The sequence below is a fragment of the Aulonocara sp. 'chitande type north' Nkhata Bay genome, linkage group LG13, assembly GCF_057382095.1.
Source record: "Aulonocara sp. 'chitande type north' Nkhata Bay isolate Kocher_YH1m ecotype deep benthic linkage group LG13, A_spYH_male_GT1.1, whole genome shotgun sequence".
In the NCBI taxonomy this organism is placed as follows: domain Eukaryota; kingdom Metazoa; phylum Chordata; class Actinopteri; order Cichliformes; family Cichlidae; genus Aulonocara; species Aulonocara sp. 'chitande type north' Nkhata Bay.
Genome location: NC_141356.1, coordinates 9,991,391 through 10,004,000, shown reverse-complemented (window position 1 = coordinate 10,004,000; position 12,610 = coordinate 9,991,391). Strand labels below are relative to the sequence as shown.

The following is a 12,610-nucleotide window of genomic DNA, read 5'->3' as shown; positions in this document are numbered from 1 at the left end:
CTGAGAAAGAAAAAAAAAATGGGTATAAAGGATATAAACAGATACTTGAGTGTCCTCTCTGACTGGTGGGGTTGGAAAGTTCTGCATTAGATCATACTTACATCTTTTGAAGCACAGTCTTCTTTGTTTTTGTGGGGCTGTTTAAAGGCTCTTGGGTTTCTCCCACACTGGAAAAATATTCCGATCTGCTTTGTTCGCACAGCTCAGTCTAAAGAGGACAAACAGAATCAGTGTAAACACAAATATTATTACTGGCATACCCTGGAAACATTTCGCCTCACAGTGCTGTCATCATCCTTCATTGAACACCTTCATTAAATCCATTAGACTAAAAACTAAAAGAGTTCATGTCAGATTGTCTGAAGTTCAATCAATGTAGTCACCTTATTATTTAAACTATGATGCTGCCCAACATGAAAGATGAAAGGGCCTTCAGAGAGAGTAGCAGCTGCCCCCCGCACCCACCGTAAACTCCCCAAATCCTCCACCTCAAAGTTTGAAACGAATCACTGGCTCATTATGGCGTGACAATTGTTCAGCCTACACTACCTGAGGTTTAAAATAATGCTCTCAGCCTTAGGCAGAGTTACGAAACGGTGACCATATTGACAAGTTAAAACAGCGAATAACGAAGATTCAGTAATAGAGAAAAAATGTGACGCAAGGGCAGCATTGCGTGGGAAAGAAAATATTTTTTTTAAAAAGGTGTAAAAAGCATGTTATGGGACAGCTGCAAATGTAAACAGACTGAAGGGGAAAAAAACCTTCTTTACTTTTAGTAACTGAACAAAGCAGGATGAGTGCCGAGCGCTTCTTCTGTCCTTATGTGTCTAAAACTTTCATCTGTAATTCTGCTACACCCCTAAGTGTCTCTGAAAAGCAAGTCTTATTTGCTAAAACTCTGGGGTGAAAGTTCAAAATATCCACATACTAAGGGAAACCTCTGAGGCAGAACGAGGAACAAGCTGAAAATTGGATCTCACCAACGTGTGCCCTCAACAGGCCACTAATGACGGTTAATCATGGGGTCTTTTCCTTGGCTGCCCCAGAACAGACTCTGGATTTATGAGAACAAGAGACGCTGGTGGCAAATTGAGCAGAACTTCAAAGGCTGAAGCACTATCAATTCATCATAAATTAATCAAATCAAAAAAAGTTGGTGGAATAGTAGACTAGCAATGGTTTAGAAAATGAGCATGTCTGCTAGTTTTTATCTGGAGAAGCAGTATATTATATTATATTTTGTATACTAGAACTTCTAAAAGTCTGAAGCTGTACAAAGGCATTTATATCAGCTCATGGTCTAGAATGGGGATGTTGCCAGAACTGATACTTATAAGTAATCTTTGTATAAAACTGAAAAAGCTACTTTTTTTTTTCAGTACAGTAGTTACCTAAGCGGCATACCAACCAAGTTGGGTTGTCAACGAAATTGATACTTAGATACTAACTGATACTAAAAATTACTTTTGGATTAGACGTCCATTTGCAACTGCATTATATGTGACTGGAATGAACTCTGAACTCATTGTCACTCGTCCAACAGGAATGACTGATATCACAGGCGGTCAGACTGTGGGACTTGACAGAAGCAAACAATGGGCATTTGACGTGTGTGTAAGCAAGGCACAGAACATTATATGGTGTATCTGCACTTACCTCAAGGTGAACGAGGTTGTTTGCAGCTGTTTAGGGCTGCTGCCAATGAAGGCAAAGAGAGATGGGGTGAGTTGTTGTTCTTTTCTAGGGTTTTCTCTCTATTATTGTAGGGTCTTTACCTTACAAGTGACTTGAAGTAACTGCTGTTGTGATTTGATGGTATATAAATAAAATTCAGTTGAACCGAATTAAATCCTAATGCATATGTGGTTGGGTGAGGTCTCTGTCTGGAAATTTATAATGGGCCTCAATTTTACCTTGTGGGTTTGTAAGAATGATTTTATTATGTGTTTGCATACATTGTAGGTTTTGCAGTGATATGCACATTTGATGTATTTGCAATCATTTTAAGGTTGGCGTGTGCATTTTTAGGCTACAGAATTAAATAGGAATCCATCTGATGACCCAATTTTAAAGGTCAAAAGTCATGAAATAAAGCTTGTCATTTTAACCTATGTTTCTTTGACTGTTTTGTTTTTAGGTCTCTTGACAGATCACTAAATATTTCACTATTGACACCAGCAGTGCCGTCTTCACTTCCTACAGTTGGCAGATAGCTTTGCACAGGATGGCTGCAGATTGGTGGGCAGAAAGGCCCTCCCCTCATTAGCAGCTGAAGATGTAAACAGTAGCACCACAACCCTGGCAAAGGAAATGTAAGACAGACACCCTGGTCTTTAGGAATATTTTTGTGAGGTAAGTAAAGCTCCTGTTCCAGCAAGATTTTTTTTTTCAAACAGTAATGAATATTAACCTGGCTGGAACACATGCTAACATTAGCTTTTTAACAATTAGCAATAGCCATTTCTGTAAGGTAGAGGTTATGGCTAATAATAAAATGATCATGTTAATGTTGGAGCTAGGCAGCAAACATAAGTTCTGCCTGTCTGTAATGTTAATGGACAGTGTAAATTTGACAGGAAAAGAACGTGATCTTGTTTTTTTGTTTTTATGTTTTTAACCCCATGGTATTGAGTAGTACTTTCCTGGGTGCTGGTAGCGAGTTTATAGTTTAAAGGAGAAGATGGGACAAGTTTCATGCCTGCTAAATTATCTGTTGAGATATTTCACTCAAAAACATTCATATCAACCTGACAGCAAAAAGTTAGGGGATCGCCACAGTGGTTAAGCTTTATCCTCTAGTGTATTTCTGTGTAATAAAAGTTGAGCTATTTCACTGATCTAGTGGCGGCACAAGATTTAAGGCATCACCAAAAATAGGATTTATTAATAATCAGGATCTATTCTCTGGCCACTGCACTATGCTATGCCCAAGCTCATAGCAAACCATCCAATACTTTTGAAGCTATCGCTGTTTGGATCAACGTGGCTGAGACCGCTATCCACAGCTTCACGCCGCTAAACTTTATTGGTTTTTGCAAAGGGGAAACAACAACTGGACAGAAATTAAATCTGGGAAAATTCAAGGTCGTGGCCGCTATGTTTATTCAACATCAGCCATTTTTCAGATCATTACTATTATATAAACTGGTTGGTAAAATGATCAATGTGCACTCTAAGATGGGGAAAGCCAGTGCGGTAAGCTCTGGCATCCTGCAGATGTTGTGAAAACTGAGAGAAATATCATAAATGTCCTCCCCCGCACGTCACGATACTAGTGACAACATGTGACCCGACACGCAAGGGGGAAATGGAGTGATCGACCCGAGCTGCGAGGGCAAGCTGGGGCATTGTGGCTTTGCGCTGGGTGTTGAGACCTAGCAACTCTGGTCTGTGGTGTGGTAGACGGGAATAAAGAGGCCAGACAGAGGGAGGGGAGGCCGGGCAGCAGGGAAGGAGGCGGAGCTGGCGAAATACAAGAGACAAGATACTACAGAGTGTATAAGAGAAAAAAAGAGAGTGGAGCACAACAAAAGCAAAGGCACCCCCTCAGAGTCACACTGCCTGACCTCAACAGTCTCTCCAGCATGCCCACAAACGCAAGAATCCTCACACAGGAAGTTCCACACAGGCTCCTCTTTGTGTCGAGATGGAGTCATGCTACAGTGTGGGCAGAGCTCTGGTCTTTAGACTTTTTCTCTCATACCCAGAGCTACAGCTAACCTTCAACATGGATTTGGGACAGTGACACACATACAAACTCTCATTTCGCCTCCACACTCACACACCCACCCCAACAACAACAATTCTGAGAAAAATGTGGGTGCTATCGTTTGCATTGTAATGCCTTGATATGTATTCTAGCCTGTTTAATATGAATAAATGCCGTTTGAAAATGAACTTGAAAGAAAAATCAACAAGGAGCTAAAGGGAGGCTCTCTGGGAAAGTTTAGTGCCTTTCTGTTCCTGTCGGCACGACTTCAAAAGAGCAAGAGAGTGAAAGAGGAGAGTCAGAGAAAGGAAGAAGCATGAAGAGAGGAAGAGGCTGGATATAGATAGCAAGTAGAGAAAAGATAGATAAACAGAGAGAGCGAGAGAGATTGTGCATAAATTATTTTCAGCAGGGGTCTAGAGGTTGGAGTATATAGCAACTACAGAAGAAATCAGACGGATTAAATAACCTTATAATTATCACAAGCTATGTGGATAAAACGGTAAGAATTGTGTGGGAACCGAGGTGGCCTAATCTTGTAAGGAATGATGCAAACTCTAAATAGCTGGAGAGAGTCCCATGAAAAAGGAGGGAGGGATGGTGGTAAATAAGAACGTCTACCCGCCGTTGCTACCACCTCTCTCTGAGAGAAAAAAAAAGGATTTAACCCCCCCACCGCCAGCCAGTCTGCTCGCCCCCACACAAAGCTGAAAAATGCTCCTCGTGATACAACATGTAGAGCAGACCAACAGTGCCCTCCCTGGCCCCAGAGCTTCCAAAACAACACAGCTTCGCCACAGGAGCTGCAACAAAACAGCACATCTGGATGTCAGATTACAGCGATAAGCCTGGCAAAAGGGCAAGGATAGCAGAGAGAATGATTCATTTGGTTTAAAAGGCTACCAGGACAGATTCTCAGCACTTGCCCCAACTCTGAATGACTCCTGGAAAAAAACTTCAAAAGGATAACCAGCAACAGCCTCCATAAAATACAGGCAACAACCTCTAAGCCGTCCAAGATAAGGTAGAACACAGATTATGTTGGTTATCTTTTAATGCAGCTGCACTCAAAAGTAATGCAGCGATATGGCCAAAAGGTCTCTGAGCTGTTTAAAATGTTGCTGCAAAGGATGACAAACCTTCTCTTGGTGTTTAAAGACAATGCTTATTGATATACAATGCCATATTTATACACACTACAGCTTTTTTGTATATAGTCTGCACAAATACACATGCACATTCATCTAAATACTACTTTAACAATTTTGCTTTGTAGAAAAAGAGCATTTTTCAGTTAATCTTTTTCCAAAAGCTTTTAAGCATGGAAGTTAAAACATAAAAACTTCAAATAAAAAAATCTAACAAGTCAGCATGGGAGGCTCCGATGAACCATCAACTTTCATGTGCCACAGTGGAAGTCGGATTGTTTGTTCTGGGATTACTTTAATATCTTTGTACCTCACCTAACATATACAAAACCAGTGAGATGCAATCCCATAAAGCAATTTTCCACTCATCTGTCACAAAATAATAGTGTCTCAACTTGAAATCTGTGGTAGCTTGAAATGCTTGAATCCCTCACAGCACTCATATTATAAAAAATGAATTATTCTTTCCACTGGAACTTTTTTGTTTTGATGACACATCTAAGTATACAAAGTCCTCAAACTGGCACCAAGAAACAACAAGAGTATTTAACTGTCAGAGGATGAAAAACCTCCTGCAGAGATATTCGTGAATGCAGTGCACAAATTCCACTCCTCATCGTGCACCCACCCTGCTCCCACAGGGCAAGCATGCCCTGTTTGTGTAGGCTCACCACATCTTCTCTGCAACAAAGTCAACAAACATGCATGGGCACATGTCTAAAATAGGGGACAGTTCTTATCCCCAAACAAGAGTTTCTGGATCCACCCATATCAAAGGACTGAGACAAGTGGTTAACCGAACACACTTCATGTAAATCATTTAAAGCAGTTTAAGATGGGCTGGAATGAGGACCTGTAAGAGATCATAGTCGTGCATTCGGCCTAGGTGTAGAGGAGGTCAGTAGACACTGGACGCTTGGGAACGGACTGCTGTTAGCTGTTGTGAGCTCTGAAGAACAGAGGCGTGCTGAGGTCACGAGTAAACACACAAGCTTGTCCAGAGCTCAAAAGAGGAGGGGAGGGGGGGAGACTGGAAACACATCTGTTCTGCCTTTGATCCAAACTTCTGCAGCCCAGCACGCCACTCACCTCAGCTGCCCACTCTGTGCCTGACTAAAAAACAACGGCCGCAATTATAAACACTAGATCTTCCTTCCCATGCTGCCCTCTTCGGTGTTGGTGCTGACTCACAATAGGAGCAAGCTTTTATGAAGGGAAGGGACGTAAATCTTCAAATCCTCTGCGTATGCCTTTTTTCCATTATCACATGAAAACAAAGCAGCATCAATTGCCCAACCTCTGCATAGCAACAGTGGATTCTAGGTGCCTAACAAACAGAGTCAATTAGGCTGATAGGATTTCAGCATTTATCCCAGACATGGCACTCAGTATGTCTGAACCAAAACATCTGCCGGATGCTTGAACACTCTCTGCCCCAGTAACATTTGAATCAAGCATTTCAAACTGGACAATCATGGTTGTTTCTGCAGCAAATGACCATCTGAAACCAAAACAGCTGGAGTTGGCCTTTTTTTTCCCCCTTAAGTTTGCTCTTTCCCATAGTTTGCATATTACACTGCTAATCCCTTCCTGGGAAGGTTGTTTGATAGAAATAGAATCTCACCTTTTTATATAGCATGCCTTTTCTCTCATCATGTGTGGCTGTTTAGAAGGAAAATGCTTCTGCTTCCTGACCAAAATGTCAGTTGAAAATATGACTAATATAGAGTGAACAAACTGTATAAAATTAAAATAGAGTACACTCAATGCGGGAGTGAGAAGCTGCCTTTCAGTGATGTCACCTTAGCTCCCTCATAACATAACCCCCTGACCTTGTGAAAACTGCTTATTGATGAGTCTACATTTCCACTGCGGCTGAAGATTTTTGCACAACTAGTCACACAAACTGAATCCTAACAACAAACCTGAAACCTCCCTAAACACGGACAAATGTGGCATTTTTTTTTTGAGACTGCCCGTCTTGTGCTGTCAAGAATTGGGGGATAAAAGACCCCTTTTTAAACATGATATCAATTCTGACACAGAACTCCAAACACCCCATTATTTATAGACAGCAACATTATACCTTACATCAGTTGTGACTCACAGTCTAAACCTTTTTTTTCCTTTCCGATTTCTGACTTCCTTGGCAGCATTAAAACTGCAAAAACTCCCTTTTTGACAAATAAGAACAGAGTGAGGGATGTAAACAAATTATTGTTTTTGTCATGTGAAAAACTTCAGCCTCTCTGTCTGGTATCTTTCCCTTACAAAGCGGGCTCGAGGTTGAGCTAGTGAGAGCTTCACCACAAGACTCCCACCCTCCAATTCCCTCAGCTTATACTGTATGAGCCCAGAGAACCACATCCTGAGGAGAGGAACGCAATCGACAACAGTGCCTCCTTGAACTGGAAAATTGGTTACACAATCTGAACTTTTCACTGACGACTATGTTGCTCCACTAAAAATATTACAATCGCTGCTTTCATTGGAAGCCAAACTGTGGAGAGTGCAGAGACATTTCAAAGGGAAACAATAGCAAAAACCCTGTAGAAAAACATCAGGCCACTGATCATGGGATGTGATGGGAGAGATGTCTGTCCTTGATGTGAGTGCCAAGGTGAGAGGCTCCACAGGCTTTTCCCAGAATACTCTGGGGAGTTTGAGATCAAATGAACACTGACCAAAGGACAACTGATTATAATACAGGCGGACAAAAAAAGAACTACAGCAGTAGGTCTTATGGCACTGACAAGAGTTGAACTTGGTCTACACAGCACAGGCTACAGGGAAATACTCACTGAACCCAACTTTATTTGAGTCCAATTAATCAAGGCACGCGGCATTCAACTGCAGACAGTAAAGTTAACCGAATTCTCTCTTAAAGACCCAAACAATGCACATGCAACCGCAGGACAGAGGGTTTTGTTGTGGTTCTCTTGAGCATGCAAACCCCAAAACCTCATGCTTGAAACTGACAGAGGGAACTAAAGTTCTGCAGGTAAGTAATTAAAAATGTGGGAGCAGGAGCTTTTCAAAAAAGCGTGACTTGGCACCGCTTCACCCAGCCTCCCACGATCATTGGTTTTCCTCTCACTAGGTCTCCTTAAAGCCCATGTAGGTTCAGAGTCCACCCCTTATAAAGAGGATAAGCATATATAAGCGAGAGTGCAATTTGGCAGCACATCCCTATAATAACACACAGACACATGGACGACTTTTTGCCAGGCGACTGGAAGAGGAAATAGAGGAGTATAAACAGCACTCACCGCGGGCAGGCTCGGGTTTCTATGGTGCGCTGAGGCATCTTCTGGACGGCTCACACACACAACATATCGTTCGGGAAACACACGCAAATCTGAGAGCAGGCAGAGAAACAACACAGACCCTGCTGGTTAATAACGTGGGCTCACCTCTAATTATCAGTCAAACTCAGACAGAGGGAATTGTGGTCAATGTTTAATTTTTACATCTACCAGTACCAAGTATTTACTATCCCTCAGACCGGGGAGAAAATAGCAGTTTATATATAATTGCTGAATTTTATGAGCTGCATAAACAGCATGAAATATTAGGAAATTTTACATTAACAATGGCTCTTGGGAGTAATAATACTGTCTCACTGACTTCAGAAGGAAAGATCATTTAAGCCGCTTTTCCAAACAATGTCAAGAAACTCAGGTCCAGCTATATTCCAAAGGTCTCTGCCCGGATGACATGTGACACTAATAATAATTAAATTTATAATATCTGCTGTTTTCAGTTGGGTTTGGGTTCTGCTTGATTGCTCAACAAAAAGTTCAGAGCTCATGAAATGTTTCAAGCGAAATTGGAACCTTCAATGAAAATTTCTCAGGACACTTTTAGACAGAGAACTTCTTGGAGTTTGGAAATCTAACTTTTCTTCGAAGGACCCCGATCCCAGTTCAAATTTAAAGCAAACCCAAAAGCCTTCTTGAAATCTAACAAGTAGATTGACAGGGAATTTGCAAATCATATTAAATAAGAGGAATTTAGTCTCAATGACCTCGTAACCATTCCTTTAATGCCAACCCCTGGACAAACTTTACAGTCTTTGTTCCACCAAATGTCAGCTTTTCCTTCTTTATTCTTTAAAATGTTGGCATTGTGGAGTGAAATTTAAGTCAGCTAAATCAGAATATTTCACTGCATTCTGACCAACTAATTACCGTAACATAGCTTTAAGAAGACCTATTGTGGTTCAGCCTTGAACTCCTTTTAAGAACGTTTTTTTGTAGCCGTCTCGTCAACCACGATAAAAACTTTTCACCATCCATTTTATAGCTAATTGATTTTTTTTAATGATCTAACCACATATGTACTGCCAACTCAGTGGACCAAATTACACAACCTTTGACCTCAGGAGACCGAGTCTAATTTGATGTGTAATGGACCTGCTGAGAGAAGCCGTCATCTCAGCCAGCAACAGGTCACCGTTGCCTCAACAGCCAAGGCCTGGTCCTCCCCCAAGGAGCAGATATTAACTTTACTGACAGGAAGAGAACCATGTTGGTCCCATGAAAAGGTGGCCAAGGGTCACAGGCATTAGATGAGCCATGGAGATAGATTCTCACTGCCCTCCACAGACAGCTAAGGAATCCTTCTCTCTCTGCCTCTCTCAGTAGCCTCTCAAGGGAACCACTTAATGGCCGCTTGTTCTCAACAACACCCCGATCAGGTAGGGACAGGACATAAAAACAAGTGAGGGGGAGAAACATCAACATGCAGACCACAGATGCCTCACTCATTCTGTGGGAAATTTGGCTGAGTATAAACCCTTGAGAGGTCTATTTCTGAGTTCTAACTGGGGATGGATTTATTGAAAACATGTAGGTCACTTACCCTGCTTGACAATACATCTGAGACTGGAGTGTCGCTTCAGAAAATTGGCCACCAGGTTGAATTTTTCACCTGTATAAACCAAAACAGAGAGACAGTTAACATAAAAGGTTGTATTACCTATTTAACAGTGGGCACATTTTGGTGAGACGGTGCATGCTTTGATACACCGATTACAAACTAAATTCTATTTCCCATCATTACACGAAACAGCTGCAAATGTTATAGTGAGACTAAGTGGTTAAATAATGGACACACTACGTGAGTATAAAGCCCCTCGTATGATGAGTTCCACAACTGGCCTTACTGCTGTCACATGCAGTAGAAGAATCACAGTAAAGTTAAAAAAAAAAAACACACAAAAAAACCCCCACAGCATTAGGGTATTTTGCAGCAATATAGCACACTCCATTAATGCAGATAACAGTGCTGCACATGGCTCCATATGCTTGGAATTTTCTACTAACTTTAAGTTTATGCTTGGTCTAAGGCACAGCATGCTAAAACAAGCCAAATTATTTATCGAGTGTGAAACAATTCATTCTCCTTTAATTTAAAAGACCTTCCAGTTTGGCACAAGCACAGAAACCATTTCTGGGGTCTCTGCTCTATTTGTCATGGAATGATTTCATGGTATGTAAGATGTGCTGTGCAGAAACAGCAGCTTGTTGCCTAATCTGGCAGGAATTTGTTGACTAAAAGCAAGGGCCTGGCTAACACGCTATGCAGTTGTTCTTTGCAAACAGACACACAGTGCTGGGAAGCTGACCAAGCCAGTTCATCCTTTGATATCTTCTTCGTACCCTTTTTGTCCTCATAAGAAAGTGAATGTGAAACTTTAACACCACCTTCCTATTATTTCTTATTTGACATTCTCTCTCATGTGTGGACATATAAAAAAAACATTTTCTGCAAACTGTCTGGGTTTGGGTTGTTTTGTTTTTTTTCCCGCTTCAATTAAAGGATTACATGTCTTCCTAAGTTTGAGAAAATCATGACCTCTTGCACCTAAGGCTCTTTCAGAAGTCCCTGGATAATCTCAAATGTGCACTGTCATCAGGCTAAAAATGAGGCTGTCTAGATTTCTGAAAAGCTGCTGTTTTGGAAGTCTTTTTAAATCTGCCAGTAGTGACACTAACGGTCACCCATCAAGAAAACTTGGAACAACTTGGACAAGTCTACTTCAAATAATAAACTACAACTAGTTTCATGCCCATGTCTGTGAAGCCTGTTGGTGCATTATTTCATGACAAACCCTTTACAAAATTTAAAAAAGAAGGTGTATCACTGTTAAAGTCCACGATCAAGCAATGGCTTTATGAGTGAAACTACAGAGCATTTACAACAAGGTGCAAACCACCCATTACACTCAAGAACAACAGGTCCAGACTAAAAGACAGTTAATGCAATACCTTTGTTAAATCCCCTGAATTAAATCTGAAAGTCTCCACTTCAATCACATCTTAATTGTTTAAATTAGAATCCAATCTGGTGGTGAACAGAGGCAAAACTACAAAAACAGTGTCAACACTTCAAGATATTATTGTATATTCTTAAGTTTACTACCCAGTGATTGATAGCATCATGTCTGGTTTCTTTCTGTTGGTGCCTGCGGTATAATTAGCAACTAGAGTCAGCACATCAAGAATAATATTCATCATTAGAAAAGACAATACCAACATAGATTATGAAACACAAATCAAATCAGTCTGACATGATAAATATAGACTAAAATCCATCAATCGTGAACTTCATCACAGAGCCTTTGAAACTGGACGTGTGTTACTATGAGTTACTGTGATACTAAGCAATTACAATCAGTATTTTAATGACAATCAGGGGAAATTGTTACCCATAGGCTACAATCTTTTCAATTTCACCTTCAGGAATGCTTTTTACCATCAAATGTATTAGTATAAATTGAGCCTTACCAAATTTTGTTTTGGAAAATGTTTAGCATCGTAACTATGATTTGTGAACATTCAACAGAATCTCTCTGCAAGAGAACAAAACCCAAATATCTAACGGGCACAACTGCAGGGTGACTTTTAGTAGTGACATTTGTGAGATCTGTAAAGAGCTATTTCTTCACTCAAACTGCATATTGGTTAAATATTTTCTTACACATTACATCACATTATTTGTTTTCAAAAGTTACATAATATTAATTGTGTGAAACTAAAATGTTTCTTTGGGGTGATGAAAGAAGCTCAGCTTACCATAGCCTTTATTTCTGTACAAAACTCTTGCTCCTCAGGCCAAATGATTTTTTACACAAGCCATCAGTGGATGACTAATGTCTTGGGACCAACCCAGTTGTCTTTTTGTCAGTGAATAGAATCTGTACAGCTCTATCTAGGTTGCGCAGGCTGGCATTAAACTCTGCTTCTTTGCAGCAAAAAGCTCCTTCCTAAAAGACCCATAAGACCATGTTTATTTATAAAAAAAAGAATTGTACTAATTGTTTTATCAGCCGAGAGCTTGCAGTTCTGGAAATGCGGCACACTCAGCATGTATAATAATGATTTGTTTTACTGGCTATGTGCCCCCATCACAGTAGGTCTGCAAGAAAACAGTGATTATAATGTTCAATTGCCAACATCGAGCTATACGGGATTACATCCACTTATCCATAATGACAAGCAGATAATTTGGTAGCAAAGCCTTTACAGTTAATGATGCCTAAAATGTATTAGCCACACAAATTAGCATGGTACTGTTACCATGCTAACACACTTTTTTGTGTGTTGGAGCCCTGACTTCAGGAGATGAGGCTTGAGGTGAGGAGACATAATGAGAAAGAGATGATGAAAATATGCATGTATAAATGTTAAATGGGCATAAATAGTTTGAAAGAATTTTTTTTTCCTATCAAATAACCTAAGAAAAT

General features: G+C 40.5%; 1 protein-coding gene across 3 annotated transcripts in view; it reads right to left on the bottom strand.

Annotated features, from left to right (window-relative positions):
- Positions 1-12,610, bottom strand: part of slx4ip (SLX4 interacting protein) — a 34,180-nt gene that overhangs the window by 2,923 nt on the left and 18,647 nt on the right. For all 3 annotated transcript variants that reach the window (XM_086258648.1, XM_086258646.1, XM_086258645.1), the window contains 3 exons: positions 9,724-9,792; positions 8,130-8,218; positions 102-208 (listed from right to left, as the gene is read on the bottom strand). In XM_086258648.1, coding sequence (XP_086114774.1) covers positions 102-208; positions 8,130-8,218; positions 9,724-9,792 — 265 coding nt within the window. The remainder of the gene's footprint in view (positions 1-101; positions 209-8,129; positions 8,219-9,723; positions 9,793-12,610) is intronic.